The sequence below is a fragment of the Vanellus vanellus genome (assembly GCF_965231255.1).
Source record: "Vanellus vanellus genome assembly, chromosome: Z".
In the NCBI taxonomy this organism is placed as follows: Eukaryota; Metazoa; Chordata; class Aves; order Charadriiformes; family Charadriidae; genus Vanellus; species Vanellus vanellus.
In genome coordinates, this window is record NC_138908.1 from 7,790,395 (window position 1) to 7,804,932 (window position 14,538).

General features: G+C 38.9%; 1 protein-coding gene across 2 annotated transcripts in view; it reads left to right on the top strand.

Moving 5' to 3' along the window:
• Nucleotides 1-14,538, top strand: part of SSBP2 (single stranded DNA binding protein 2) — a gene marked incomplete at its 5' end in the record, with an annotated part of 180,432 nt that overhangs the window by 40,896 nt on the left and 124,998 nt on the right. For both annotated transcript variants that reach the window (XM_082497818.1, XM_082497819.1), the window contains 3 exons: nucleotides 2,767-2,839; nucleotides 8,328-8,389; nucleotides 10,084-10,168. In XM_082497818.1, the coding sequence (XP_082353944.1) occupies nucleotides 2,767-2,839; nucleotides 8,328-8,389; nucleotides 10,084-10,168 (220 nt within the window). The remainder of the gene's footprint in view (nucleotides 1-2,766; nucleotides 2,840-8,327; nucleotides 8,390-10,083; nucleotides 10,169-14,538) is intronic.

Here is a 14,538-nt window from a genome sequence, read left to right on the forward strand (position 1 = left end):
TGGATTGTAGCCATTTTTATCTTATTCTGGTTTTATGCTGTAGTTACAGTTTGTATATCTGATAATCCTGCTTGTTGCATCCTTTTTGTGTTTCTTTGGTGTCTTACCTCAGAGCATCAGTTTCCATTGATCTTTTTGCTGCAGCTAAGGCAGTAAAACATTAGTATCTTTCTTTTGATCTCTGTGGTAAATGCATTTATTTCTCAATGAAGCTGTAACATCATTAACTTCTGTAAAGACTTCCTGACAGCATAATAACTAGGGATGGACCGGCAATTTAGATCTAATAAGACCCAATCAGGTTATTTTGTGTTGTGCCTTCTGTCTCACATCTGTTCATGGAAGGTGGTCCTGGCTTTCCTGTCACAGGAGCCAAGCAGTCCCCTCGCCAGCATCGTCCTGCTCTTAATTTACCACAGGTGGATCAACTTGGAAGCCTAAAACATGCAATATTTATTCTTTTCCTGAAATCTGTCATGTTTACCCCCCATGCTTAATAAACACAGTCGTTTCACCACTTCATTTCACTGCTAGTATGTTTGGACCAAGATGTAATAATGCATGTTAAAGAGCCGGAGATGTTACAGGTTTAGTTATGCTTAAGTAGCACATTCTGTGTGCTTAAGTCAAAGTTTTGGGGTTTGGGGTTTTTTTGAAGTGTTGAAGTATCTTGGATTTTTTGGATGGGTGAAGATGGGCAGGGGGTCGCGATGTTGTCTTGCGCTGGAGCACGGCTGCATGTGCAGTGCTCTGCAGGTAGACTCCAGGAGTCCTGGGATGAAGCTCACAAATCTTTCTCGACATTAAAGTATTGCGCTGTCAATTTGGATATCGGGGTGCAGTACTTGCTAAAATTTTCAACAGATGGCAGACTTATGAAGGTGGTGTGCCTGCAGTAAACTCCCAGGTTTGTGCTGTCTTGCTTCCCTTCGCGGGGCAGAAAGGATATGATCATGCAAATCCTTTTATCTGGACTGCAGGCTTCGTGTTTCAGTAAGACTCTTTTTTTTTTTTTTTTTTTTTTTTTCCCTTGACAGGTGCAGTTGTGCTTTTAGGATGAGAGGCTAGAGAATACGTGGTCCTGTGTCTCTCCAGAGTACTTAAGAGGCATATCACTGTGTCCTCTCTGAGCTGCTTTGCAATTAAGCACTGGATGGTACTGTGCTCCATTAGAAGAACCAGGTGCTTTCTGCCTAGCACGCTGAGCTCTGCATTTGTTGATATGGCACAATACTGTTTTGTAAAATACTGGAATTAAAAAGTAGATACGACCCTTCTCAAGGTTCAAGCTAAAATCGGTCACATGTTTGAATAACAATTTAATGTTGTTTTTTTTTTTTAATTTGAGGAAAAAAAGCAAATTTTTGCTTTTGAAGTTGGAGAGAGTAAAGTAGCATGTGTGTTGCATGTACAAAATATAAACAACTAATGAAAACGATTTTTATGGAATGCCTCTCCTATATTTTAAAATTTCACACTTAATAGGTTACTGCAGTAATTACTACTCTGTCAGTGCCATGATGACTGTTATCTCATCTAATACTGCCTAACATTTTGAACAGTAACAGGAAAGTAGGTATTCTCTGCCTCTCTATTTTGTTTAGTTAAACTACATATTTTTGAATAGGAACAGTAAAATATTTCAAGTAAGAATAGTGGTGTATCACGAAGTGCATTCAAATACGTTTTACTTCTTAAAAACAGTTCAGCTAGCAAATTTAAAAGGCACGCAGCCTGACTTTCTTTTCTTTTCTTGGACTGAAATGTTTTATAGAAAATTTCCAAGCATTATTATCAAATCGTTCTTTTAAAACGAGATTTCATTTTGAAAGGCTTGAAACATGCAGACAGATGGGAGCATCTCTGGAGAGTCAGCCGAGGAACAGGAAGTGTTACTTCTTTCGTTTTCTAATTCAAATCTAGCCTACATAGCTTATATCAATTGGTTGTCGTTACAGCTCCCCTGTTCTGGTTGCTGAATGGCGCTTCCCAGCCCGAGCTGCAGTGTGTAGTCCTTTGGGGAACGAGTCCTCTTTCTGCAGTGAGATCCTTATTCCAGCTTTTTGGACTTAGTTGGAGATGTGCCTGGGTGCTGAAGATCACTTTTTGGGAAGCTCCTTCGGGAGCTGTGGGAGTCGTTTGTAGCTCTGTTGTCGTTAGAGCTCCTACATGCACAAGTCTGAATGAATCTAAAACTCTGTTTGCACTCTGCTTGAGAGATATGGTTGCCTGCGTGCCCGTTGATGGATGCTGGGATTACTTTTCCTGATGCAGTCCAAAGTTTGCACATTCTTTGAACAAACAAAGGGTATTGTCCAAGTGTGCTAACAGCTTGGCAAATTCCCCTTGTAAAAAAAAAAAAAAAAAAAAAAAAAAAAAAATTAATCTGGAAAAATAATGGGTATTGCTGTATGTATATATCATATTTACAATAAGCATGGTATGGAGTGGGCAAACAAAGAGCAGCGGTAGGTCAGTTGTTAGCTCACTGGGCACTTGTCCAAATATCATTAAAAATGTTGACATTAAGTAATTTGAGGGTTTAATAATATTTAATTAACTACTATTTAAACACCTCTGCTCAGATTGACCTACATGTCTAGTTTAAAAGTTCTAGTATAGGTAATAGATTTGACACGTTCAGTATGTAGCGGTTTGTGAAAGGCGATAGAGGGCACCTCAAACTTCTGGTAATCCTTTGTTTCTAAAGAAGAGGAACAAACAAATGCAGAATACTGAATATTGTCCTTTCTGTTTGTTTTTCAGATTAGCGCTGTACGTATATGAATATCTGCTCCATGTAGGAGCACAGAAATCGGCCCAGACGTTTTTATCAGAGGTATGTTTCCCCATGCTTTTTCTCCTTACACAATTTTCCAGTGTGTGCAAGTGAAATAAATATGTGTTGGTCTAGAATAAACAGCAGTGACAACCTTGAATTTCTGTTTACATTGACCAGCATAGATTTCTGATTCTGCACAAGGCAGTTTGCCATGTCATTTAACATGCCTCTGCATGATGATTTTTTGCTGTGATTTGTTATCCCCATTCTGTGATTTGCCACTACATTGGGGAAGGATTCATCTGTTTTCTGTAATAAATGTGCATGTTAGACAATGCATCAATGGTACTCTTTTTGATGACCTTTCAACTTCTTGTTGACATCTCCAATTGTGAATGATGTGCTCCTCCAAAGTACGCAGCCATGTATTTCGCATCCTACTGTCATGCAGTTGGAGTTCTCCTTCTCTTAAGGATTGCTGATCTCTCTTTGTATTCTTACTGTGCTTCTAACCGCTTCACTGCTTTTCATATGGCAAATCAATTATGACTACAACCACATAGGTCCTGTTTCTTAAAAAGTTTCAACTGCTAATGGAATTTATCCTTTCAAACAGTAGTTATTGTTTTTCATAGACTTTCAAAGACTTTGTATACATCTTTTGAAGATTGAAGTAAATTATGTCTCCTTAGCATTTACATTTACACTGGGATACAAAAATACCTGCATACCAAACATAATGAGGTCTTTTGGATTTATTATTGTTTTTAATTTTTCTTTGATGACAACACATAAGATAATAGTTGAATAGTGAGCAGGAGTGAGGAAAAAAATAGGCAAGAAGTTGTACTAGGAAAATCTGCTGCTTTAAACAGATACTCCTCCAAAAGCTAATAAAATTACTATACTGGTGATGACATTTTGGAAGTGGGAGAGGGGAGAGTGAGAACTCGGAGCAGGTTTTTTTTCGGTGTTTATAGAAAATTCACATAGCAGAGATAAGGAAAAGGGGTAGGATTGTGGTAGCATCAGTTTATAGTAAAATATGTTTTTGACAATTGTTTTTTCTCTTTGGTAAACCAATGGAAAGATAAGCAAGAAAATAATGGAGACTGTCATCTTGGCTTTCCCAAAACAGCTGTCATTTGTAAATAATACACTATGCAAGATTAATTTTGCTCGTTTTGGTTTTATGATATATTTGCAAAACGAGCAGTTGGCAGAAGTGTAACTGGTATGACATTTGGATTTCTAGAAAACATTCAATACAGTATCTTGAAACTTCTAAAACTAATTCAGTCTGGTCATAGAGAAGCTGTCAGGTCTGAACAACTGTAATATGAGAATTTGTATCAAATTTTTCAAATTAAGAATGATACTAGCCAAAAGATGGGGCAGGTATAAACAATGTATAGAGATGGTAGGAAATGTCTGTAAGATTTCATAGAAATCTGTGAGTTTATTTACCTCATTCATTATAGTGCAGAAGGGTAAACTGTGCAACCTGGAAGAAATTATGTTTGGGCGATGGCTTCAGACTGAGAAAGCTGTACACTAATAAGCCTTGGAGAAAATTAACTAAAATGTGTCATAGGCAGGTCTTAACATTGTAATGCCCATTCAGTCCTGGGCTGTAAACCACAAATAGCTCTACCCCGACTCTGTACCTCATGTGAGTCAGCTGTTTTTGTTACAGACTGAGTATCGGCATATGGGATCAAAACAAGAGAATATCAGCTGAGAGAAGTGCAAAAAAAAATATCTTCTAGTGAATTTATGCTGTAATGAAAGTTACTATTTTCCATGTGTTTTCATCCTTCTGGCTCACGACTGTTGAGAAGCAGCTGCCCTGTTGCGGTGAGCTTGTTGTGAGAATATTTCAGGTGTAGGAGACACCCGGGTGGCACAGGAGGAAATTTGTATTGGTTTGGTCCCTCTTTAAAAAGCATGGCTGTTTGGGATCAATGCTGTCTCTGCTCTGGCAGTCTGCACCTTCCAGAATAGTTTGGGTGGATTTGATTAAAGTTGTAGTAGTTCAGAGTAGCTCTAAAACTGAGCATTGGGGCATAAAAGAAGTAAGCATACAGAGACTGTCTGAGCTATACAGCAGTCAGTGGTATCTATACATGTATAAATGACAAAGGTTAGGAGCTCTTCCTTAAAGATCTACCAGGGAATGTGTCAAAGAGTAATAGAACAAAATTAAGAAAGGAAAATTTAGGTTGACTGTCATGGGGTCCACTCTGCTACTAGGTAACTTAGAGATAGTTGTCCTAAGCATTCCTGTATTTTTGTAATGCTTTGTGTGTAGCTTAAATTTCACAGAACTGATCCACAAGTCCAAGGGCTGGAGAACCTGCCCTATGAAGACTGAAGGAGTTAGGTCTTTTCTCCTTGGGGAAGAGAAGGCTCAGGGGCGACCTCATCACAGTGTTCTAGTACTTAAAGGGTGGCTGCAAAGAGGACAGAGGCTATCCCTTCATAAGGAACCACATGGACAAGACAAGGGGCAACGGGTACAAGTTGCACAGGGAGGAATTTCATCTTGATATGAGAAAGAATTTTTTTTTTTTTTTTTACGGTGAGAGCAACCATTCACTGGAACAACCTCCTCAGGGATGTGGTAGAGTCCCCATCAATGGAGGTTTTGAGGACACAACTGACAGGGTGCTAGGTAATCTCATCTATGCTTCCTTTCTCACAGAGGGCTGTAGCAGATGGGTTTTCATGGTCCCTTCCAACCTGAGCTGTTTGGTAATCCTGTGATGCTATGAGTCAGTAAGGTCTAGAAGTCCTCTGCTGATCTTTCAGTTAGAAGGTGAACTGTAGTCCTTGTCGAGTACCGCCTTCAAAGATTTGTTGCCTTCATCTCTAAAACACAGGACCTCAAGCTCGTCTGGCATTGTCCTGGATCTCCTGATAGTAGAGACCTCTTCAGTTTGTTGGCTATGTCTTGTATCTTGATGTGCAAATTTACTTGCTTTCAGGAGACGTGGCATGAAATACTGGGTTGAAGTAACTCAACAGCCGTTTCATGCCAATTCATCGTACAATTGGCAAAATGGCAAGGGGCTAGCACAACTATCTCTCATCTAAAGCATGTCATTGCTTATGAAGGTTGCATAGAGCTATTCAGATGGGGTACACACATTTTTGAAACAAAAGAAGCTCTTCCGCTCCAGAATCTTTCCTTTGGTGTCCCAGCTACCACATTTTCCTTGAAGAGCTGATCCTTATCCCATGTATTTTCTATCCTTGAAGTTAGGTTATAGCCTTGGAGGAATAATTCCCATTAGCTTGGCTGGACCAGGAAGGTGGGCATTTTCCAGTTCATCAGTCACTGGTTATGAACTTAATCGATACAGTTGACAATTCAGGTATTTTTCTAAAATTAATGACTCTATAAATCTTTTTAAGACTCTGTGATCAGACAGACTGACATCTGCCACGTGAGACAGAAGTATGTATTTTTTGAAAAAGAAAACAAACCCCCTTCAAACAAACCTAGAACTTCTATATTCCCTTCAGGCTCCTTCTCTGAATAGATCTCTCAAAGATGATATCTCCTGTTAAAAAGGACTAGCGTGTAAGACCTGTGTATTAGGTAATTTCCTCTTCAAGACCTGCTTTGACTGGATACTGCTTAGACATAGTGAGGCTTTCCACACAGACAATTTTTACTCTTAACTGAATGTTTTTTCAACGTCAGGAACAATTTTTGTTTTGCTTGTACATTGCACCTCTTCATTATGTTGCTTTTGAAACTTCTCAGAACTACTGTGTCTTCCTGGCGATTAACACAAGTCCTTCCAAGCCAATCCCAGTGCATATGAGGAGCAGTCGTGCCTGAGAGGAGTGTATTTGAAGAGCGTGTAATGCTTTTGTAGCAGCTTTGAGTTTTATTTACATTTTTCACTTTAATTAATATTTTTATCTGCCAGCACTTAAGCAAGAGCTTTTTAAAAGATGCTTTTTAGATATTAACTACTGTTACATGGTGGTGATGGGGTTAAACGCCATGCAGTTGGTTCATTCTGCCAGCTTTACAAACAGAGGTGGTAGTGTCTCAAGGCTACCTTCTAAAAATAATTTTTAAACAGCAAAATTATTTTTGAATAGTTGTATTAAAAAAAAAAGTCAAAATTATGCTAGGTTACTTCATGTGAGTGCAAAGAACATTTTTAGGTGTACGAACTACATATTCTTCTCCTGCAAGCTATTGACAGAACTTGTATGTGTTTAATTTCTTAAGAATTGGATGTCAGAGTTGAGAATCAAAGTTTTAGTCTCTTCTGGAAAGTGCCAACTTTACCACTTCCTCTTGCATTATGAACACTGTACCTACCTTTTTAGTGAGCTTTTGGGTATTTTTATGTATATATATTTAAATACCTTTCATATTAAGGATGTTTAAGCATTTCATTAAAGCAATCCTCTTTTTGTCTGGTGTTACTTCTGTCTCTAGAGCAGAATATGGTTTGTGTTTGAACAATTTTTTTTAACAAAATTGGACAGGAAATAATGCTATGTGTAGTTGTAACTGGAGGAATTTGGAGTGCATACACTGTCCTAGTTTCACCCAGTTTTAACATGAGACATTCTTCTGTACAATGTTGTGTGGATTTCTGCAGGACCTCCGGTTATTTACAACAGAGCTCCTTCAGTTACATGGGCTTTATTGTAGTCCAAACTGTTTAATTTTGTAGTTAGGGACAAACTAATGGCTGTGGCATTAATAAAATGGATGTGTGATCATAGTTAAGATGCAACATTTGAGAAGTATTGCAGAGACACAGAACGCTGTCACTGTGCGTTGTGTTGTCTAATGGGTTTGCTGATCAACAACAAAAATGTGAAGGCAAGGGTAAGAGTTCTTAAACTGCATTTCCTTTGAAAACAGTGTTAAACAAGCAATGCTTCCTAAGTGGGAGAAGAGTCCTAGCTAGTACAGCTCCATTCAGGAGAGGTTGCCAGCGCACACAAAAGAAGCCAAACCAGCTTTCCATTTTCAACGAGTGGTGGGAAACTAATGCTGCTCATATTTGCCACACTACCTCTAACAGTAAAGCACTCTTTGAGGATTATAAAACACTGTCCCGCTTTGGATGCGGAGGGAAGACTGCCACCTGCTGAATCAGTAACATCAGTTCTGTGTCTTCTATGTTTTCCTTAGTGCAAACTGGAAAATCTTTTAGATCATCTTAAGGCTACTTTTTAACATATTTTTATTTTTGGGTCATGCACCTTAAAAGAATGCACGTCTCAGTGGTGGAGTGATACAAAATACATCATTATTGAAATTCTATTCAGAATCTAAAAATAATATTCTAAAATTTGCTTTCTAGAATAAGCAAAACTTAAGTATCAGTTATATTAATAAGTGTAATAAGTAAGTAATATGGCCATCCAGATTTATGATGATAAAGCTTTTCATAACTATGAAATCTTTTCTTCTTTCTGTTTGCTATCTGCATGAATTATGTAATGCCTTTTAGTCACAATGATCACAAAAATGTACACCTCAGTCTTTATTGTTTTGTTTCAGATAAGATGGGAAAAAAACATCACACTGGGGGAGCCCCCAGGATTCTTGCATTCCTGGTGGTGGTAAGTACCAATTTTCTTTTCCTCTGATTTTTAGAATATGTCGATTACTAGTTCCAGCAGCTGGAGGCAAAAATTCAGGTGAACATTGTAAAAGGAATGGAAAGTGAGGTTCAAGAACCATTTTCTTGTTAAGAAATGAAAGAACAGAAAATTAGACATAGAAAAAGATAACAGATATTAGATACAGGAAAAGAAATAATGCATAGTGCTTTGATAAGAGAGCATCTTTGAAAGAAGACGGCCTGTGTTTCTTTCTTCACCACTTTCCAGTAAATTGTGCATTTAACAGAACATTCTACATATCCTAAATAATCACATTTGAAAAAAACAGTATATACAGAGACTGCATATAGATGTGAGCTTCGTCAGTCTGCAGTCCGCTTTCTAGTCAGGGGAGCAGCATATGAAAGTAATTAGCTGAACCCAAGCTACCAGCCCTCTTGAGAAGCAGCCTGCATTAGCATGGGCTTGTTGCTGCAGTGTCTGTCTGCATTTGTACAGATTCTCTCAGCTCATTAGATGGGTAGACATGGTGTTGACTTGGAATTTTTTATGCGTGATACCATTTGTTGATGCATACTGGTGTGCAGACACACGTGTGTGTGTGGAATTCCCAAAGAGAAAAGAGTGCTCATAGTCACTGCTATTCAGCCATGCTATTTATTAGTTGTCACATGGTATGAATATATCCAACGTGCCTGAGTTCAAAAGAATACAAAATACAGAGAATACATCCAACTGTCAGGAGTACAAGAATTTACAAGTTTCAAAGTGGTCCCGTTCAAACCTGACTGATTTGTACAGCTGGATGGAAGGTGGCATGCTCTTCATTTACCTTTCTTTCTTAGCTTTTAGCTATGTGATGGACGCCTGGCAAGGATAATGTGTTCCTTATGAGTCTGATGTCTGCATTATCCTTAATTTTGATTGTCTGTAGCAGAGTGCTCAAATTTTCCACAATTCGTTATTATGGTGCTGGACTAAGTTACAGAGGATTAAGTCTAAAACAATAAAGAAATGCTATGAAATTTTTAACAAATTTTATTCTTTTAATTGTTCTAGCATACACATAATTTCATTCCAGAAACTTTGTGCCAAAACTGATTTGTGCGTAACTCTCTTTAAAGTTGGTTGGGGAGGAAGACCGATGGGAGTACCATAATTTCCTCTTACTCTTTATAACGCAAGAACATACCCATCTATTTCCTACTCTTGTCCACACACCTGTTTCTCTGGCAACTTTTGTTTAAAACACAGTATTGGACATTGGAAGAACTCCCAGTTTTCTTTCCAGTTTCTTTCCTTTTTATGTTATTACAAATCTGTCCCTTCCCATGCTTTGTGGAAGTTAATTGCAGCAGTTGCCAGAGGGATGAAGTTAAATGCAGAGCTTCTGTAATGTGCTTTATACCCTTAAACCTTGTATATTGGACTAGCTACTTGGTCTGTACTATAGTGGTATTAAAGGAATACAGCACTGCTTGCCTTGGAGAATCGGATAGCATAACTTGATTCTTCATAAATGTTTTACAAAGCTAAATTCTTTCATAGAGGTAAGCGCTTTCATCCCTTGGCAAGGAAGTGTTAAGTCTGTTTCTGTATATGAACATGCATCTGTGGTGTGTGTGTACTATAAAATCTACACAAGTATTACAATGATTTTCGTACTATCTCTGTAACTTCTTAACTTGCAGCGTATTTTGGGATCTCTACTGTGCAGCTCCAGAGAGACGAGAAACATGTGAACATTCAAGTGAAGCAAAAGCCTTTCATGACTATGTAAGTTTTGTGTGTCTTTACCGTTATTTCATTAATTGTATGTGTAAAAGTGATAGAGAAGTATTTCTACGTTGCAGTGGCTCAGAAATGCAGATGTCCATCACAATCCCCAGTTTTCTGGGGATGCCTTAGAATTAGGACTTCCTAATTCTGTGATTACCTGGCACTGTATGGAAAATCTCAAAGTGCTGTCCCATGTGTTAATGCAGAATGAAGAATGTCCTTCTGTCCGCCCCGCTATGGACACATCAGGCTGGTCACAAAGGCGCAGGGCGAATGGGAGCACAGATACACCGTCGGTGCTAAAGAAAAGGCTGTTCAGTAGATAGAATTGATCACCTGCCGTCTGTTAGGACCATACTGACTTAAAGTGTGATTGTTAATTCTTCAGGTATTTTTGTATCCCGAAGTAGGTAGTTTTCATCAGCTTTAGTGTAATAAACACTTCAGCATCATAGAACAAGTAAAATGCACAATCATCTGGTCGAAGAGAATGGGAAGAATAAAGGGCAAAAATATTATGCCTATTTTGATGCCTTTGAGACAATGCAAAACGCAGCAGGGAGTCTGACGGTGTTTTGTCTGCAAGGACTGCTTCTACTAGTACTACTACTAAACTCTAGAAATTAGGGTCCAAACCATTGCAACAGTTTAATTCCATTTTCTCCATTCTCATAATGTAAATGGAACTCTCCAGAAATGTGGAACTGTATTCCAGACTTAGGATGGAATTTGAGCTCCTTCTACTATATGAGCTTCTCTCCATCTGGTGATTTCATTTTTACTGACAAAATCCTTAGGAGGATGGCCACTTTGAGTTTATCGTTCCTTTGGGCCATTGGTGTAGTCTAAAGAGAGGGTATAACTCTCTTATGGTACAACTCTGAAAGCCCTTTCCTTGAGTGTTTTCCAGGTCTGTCTTAGAAATACTGTCTAGTTACTGCAGAGAAATATTTCTACAGATAAAATTAAAATTGGACTCTGTCGTGGCTTAGGCCAAATCCACTACTGGGGACCTGAGGGGCCCCAGATGGGACCGACAGATGCTCCCCTCTACCCCTCTTCAAAGACAGAGGCAGAGGAGGGAAAAAGAGACTTATGAGTTTAGAAGGAACTAAACTACTTTAATGAAATATTAATAATAAAATAAAAAGAAATAATGAAATATATACAAAACCATATCAAGCTCCCGAGATGACAATCATGTCACCAGCCGGCACTGGGGCAGTCCCAGGCTGGACTCAGTGACGGATGGGAACTGGATTCCGGATCTGGATTCAGAATCGGGATCAGAGGTAGACGAACAGAGTCCTCCTCAGACATCGGCCACTGAAGGAAGAGAAAGCGCTGACCCTTTGATCCCTCAGCTTTTCTACTGAGCATGAGGCAGATGGGATGGAATACCCTTTTGGTCAGGTTTGGGTCACCTGTCCTGTCCGCTCCTCCCTGCAGGTGGGACCCCACTATGCTTTTCCTCTTCCGACCCTCCAACGGGGCAAATAACAAAGTTGGTTGGCCCTGGGGGTTATAGCAATGAGTATAAGCAGAGCCTCTCTGCATCCCATGCCTGGGCATCAGCTATAGACAATTGGTCTTATCACTCTGAGAGAGTGAACACTGTCTGCACAATATGCAGTTAATTTCAGTTGTTAAAGAGGCCCAGCTAAGAAGCGAAGTTACTGAACAAAATTGGTTCTGTTTTACCTCAAACTAGGACAGACTGCCATAGCCCAATGTTTTACAAACACAAATTTGGAAAATGGAAATTATCAGCTAAGTGACCATTTTCCATTTTCTGTTGTCATAATCTGATAATGGCTTGGTGTCCTACAGTATGTGAGCTAACGGTGATCTTGCATTATTTGTAGTTAACTTGTAGTTAGGTTGTAAATGTGCCATCAACACAGTTAGAACTGTTCAGCATATTTTAATTACAGACCAGTGCCACTTTAATAGCCTGTTCTTGGTGGTTATATTATGAGGCTAACTGGTAACAGAGCTTGGACAATTTTGCACAGTCATGTCCAGGCTACATTGATCACTAGTCATAATTAATGAAAAAAAAGTGTCAGAGAGAAGAACAAAGTTAGAAGGAAGTTTTCCACCCACAGAGATGTTAAGGTCAACCAACTTGGTAAAGCATATTCCTCAAATTAAAAATGAAGTAACTCTTGCAGGTACAGTTGCTGCAATCTTTTTTACCTGTTCTGTTTTAAATATACAATTGTTGGAAAAATACGATATTTCGATGTATTTCTGAATCATTGTTACTAGAGCAGGGTTTAATTCCCCATGGAAGGATAAATAATTTTACAGGAATAGTTCGTGACTGCAGGGAATGACATTACTGAATTAAATTTGTGGAGATCAGCATCCACAGTGCGACAGTTGACTTCAGTGGGGGGACATTGTGCTCCTAAAATATAATTTGTATAACAAAAGCCAAAAAACCTGAAACCTGTAAATGTTGTTGTGAAATAATTTTGAAATAAAATTATCATTGAGAGGAAAGCTTCAATGAAAAAATAATTGGAAATGTAAAAAGGAGAGGAGTCATTCGTCAAACCCATGATGAGTATTTAACTGGTCAGTTCTTTCACTATTGAATCTAAATTTTGATGTGTACTAAGAATTTCAGTAGGTGAATCAAAATAACGTCAAGTTAAAAAATACTGTCTTAGCATCACCCTTCTGGCATTTTGAGCTTCTACAGCTCTTGGAATATTACATGGCCTTATTGCTCAGGTCTGTTGCATTATGATGGGTATTGTCATCATTCAAAAAAACTGAGAAAATAGAATCACAGAAAGGTTTGGGCTGAAAGGAACTTTAAAGATCACCTTGTTCCAACTCCCCTGCCCTGGGCAGGGACACCTCCCATCAGACCCGGTTGCTTAAAGCCCCGTCCAGCCTGGCCTTGAACACCTCCAGGGATGGGGCACCCACAACTTCTCTGGGCAACCTGGGCCAGTGCCTCACCACCCTCAGAGTAAAGAATTTCTTCCAAATACCTGATCTAAATCTATCTTCTTCAGTTTTAAACTGCTACCCCTTATCCTATCACTATACTCTTTGAGTTCTGGAAGGCCGCAATAAAGTCTCCCCGGAGCCTTCTCTTCTCCAGGCTGAACCACCCCAACTCTCTCAGCCTGTCTCTGTAGGAGAGGTGCTCCAGCCCTCGGATCACCTTCGTGGCCCTTCTCTGAACTCCCTCCAGCGGGTCCATGTCCTTCTTATGTTTGGGGCCCCCAGAGCTGGACACAGTACTGCAGGTGGGGTCGCACAAGAGTGAAGTAGAAAAATGAGTTCTGTGTGTGATACGATTTTTGTGTATGAGTGTTTAAATTACTGTGTAAAGTTGTGTTTCACAGTGGAGAAATAAAATCATGGTATGCACATCAATCTGTGTAAAGACAGGATGCATGTTTATTTTATAAATAAATTGATTTATTTTAGAAGTTAATTCATTGGGTATCTCTAAAACCCATTCTCTGTTAATCTTTTAAGGTGACAGGAAAATCTAGGTTTCGCATTATTTTTGTCACAGTTGAGATAAACTCATCTAGCAAGACTCACGGTGTTCCTTAGCATTGTGTGCTTTTTGCTTAGTAAGGTAGTCTGTATCATAAGTGCATACTTTTTAAATCTTACATGTATTTAATATTTCATGAGTGTATTGTATGCTTCTATTAAAGAACATGACAAATCGTTATAAAATACAGTGAAGCATATTTCAGGGCAGAGGAAGATGAACATTTATTAAGTGAAATCCTGACCCATGTCGTGTTTTGCCATTGACTCTAGAGGGGTCAAAATTCCCTTGTCAGTGAAGACCATCAGAGAGCTGGTTGCTGGATTCTGGCTTCTCCATCAGGCTGAGGGGTCTGGTAAATCAAAACTCTGCTGTTAAATTGCAGGTCAAGTAATAGAGCATTTGTAGCTGTACTGTTATATCTGGAAACTGTAATTGTCAAGTACAAAAAGCACAAAGGTTTGTTTATTAATTCAGAATTTTTTATTAGGTATGTGTTCTACTTGACCTAAGAAAAATCATTCTTGCTGAAGCTGTCAGTGATCTGGTTACACCATACAGTCACGTTTAACACCAAGTAGGCTGAATTAGCTGAACAACTATCTTGTCTGTCTTCGCTTTTGTGAAGAGGGAAAGGTTTAAGAATGTTTGGAGGAAGAAAGCACTTGCAGATGATTTAATGATTTGTGAAATATTGCTGCCTCAGTCAACATAGTTACAAGTCAGTCTGGAACACACACAGGTTGACTCATAAAATGAATAGATGGAGAAAGATTTGGGTATTTGAAGCTTAATTCAAGTTCTACAGTACCTTAACTGCAGTTGTAAAAATGGTGGC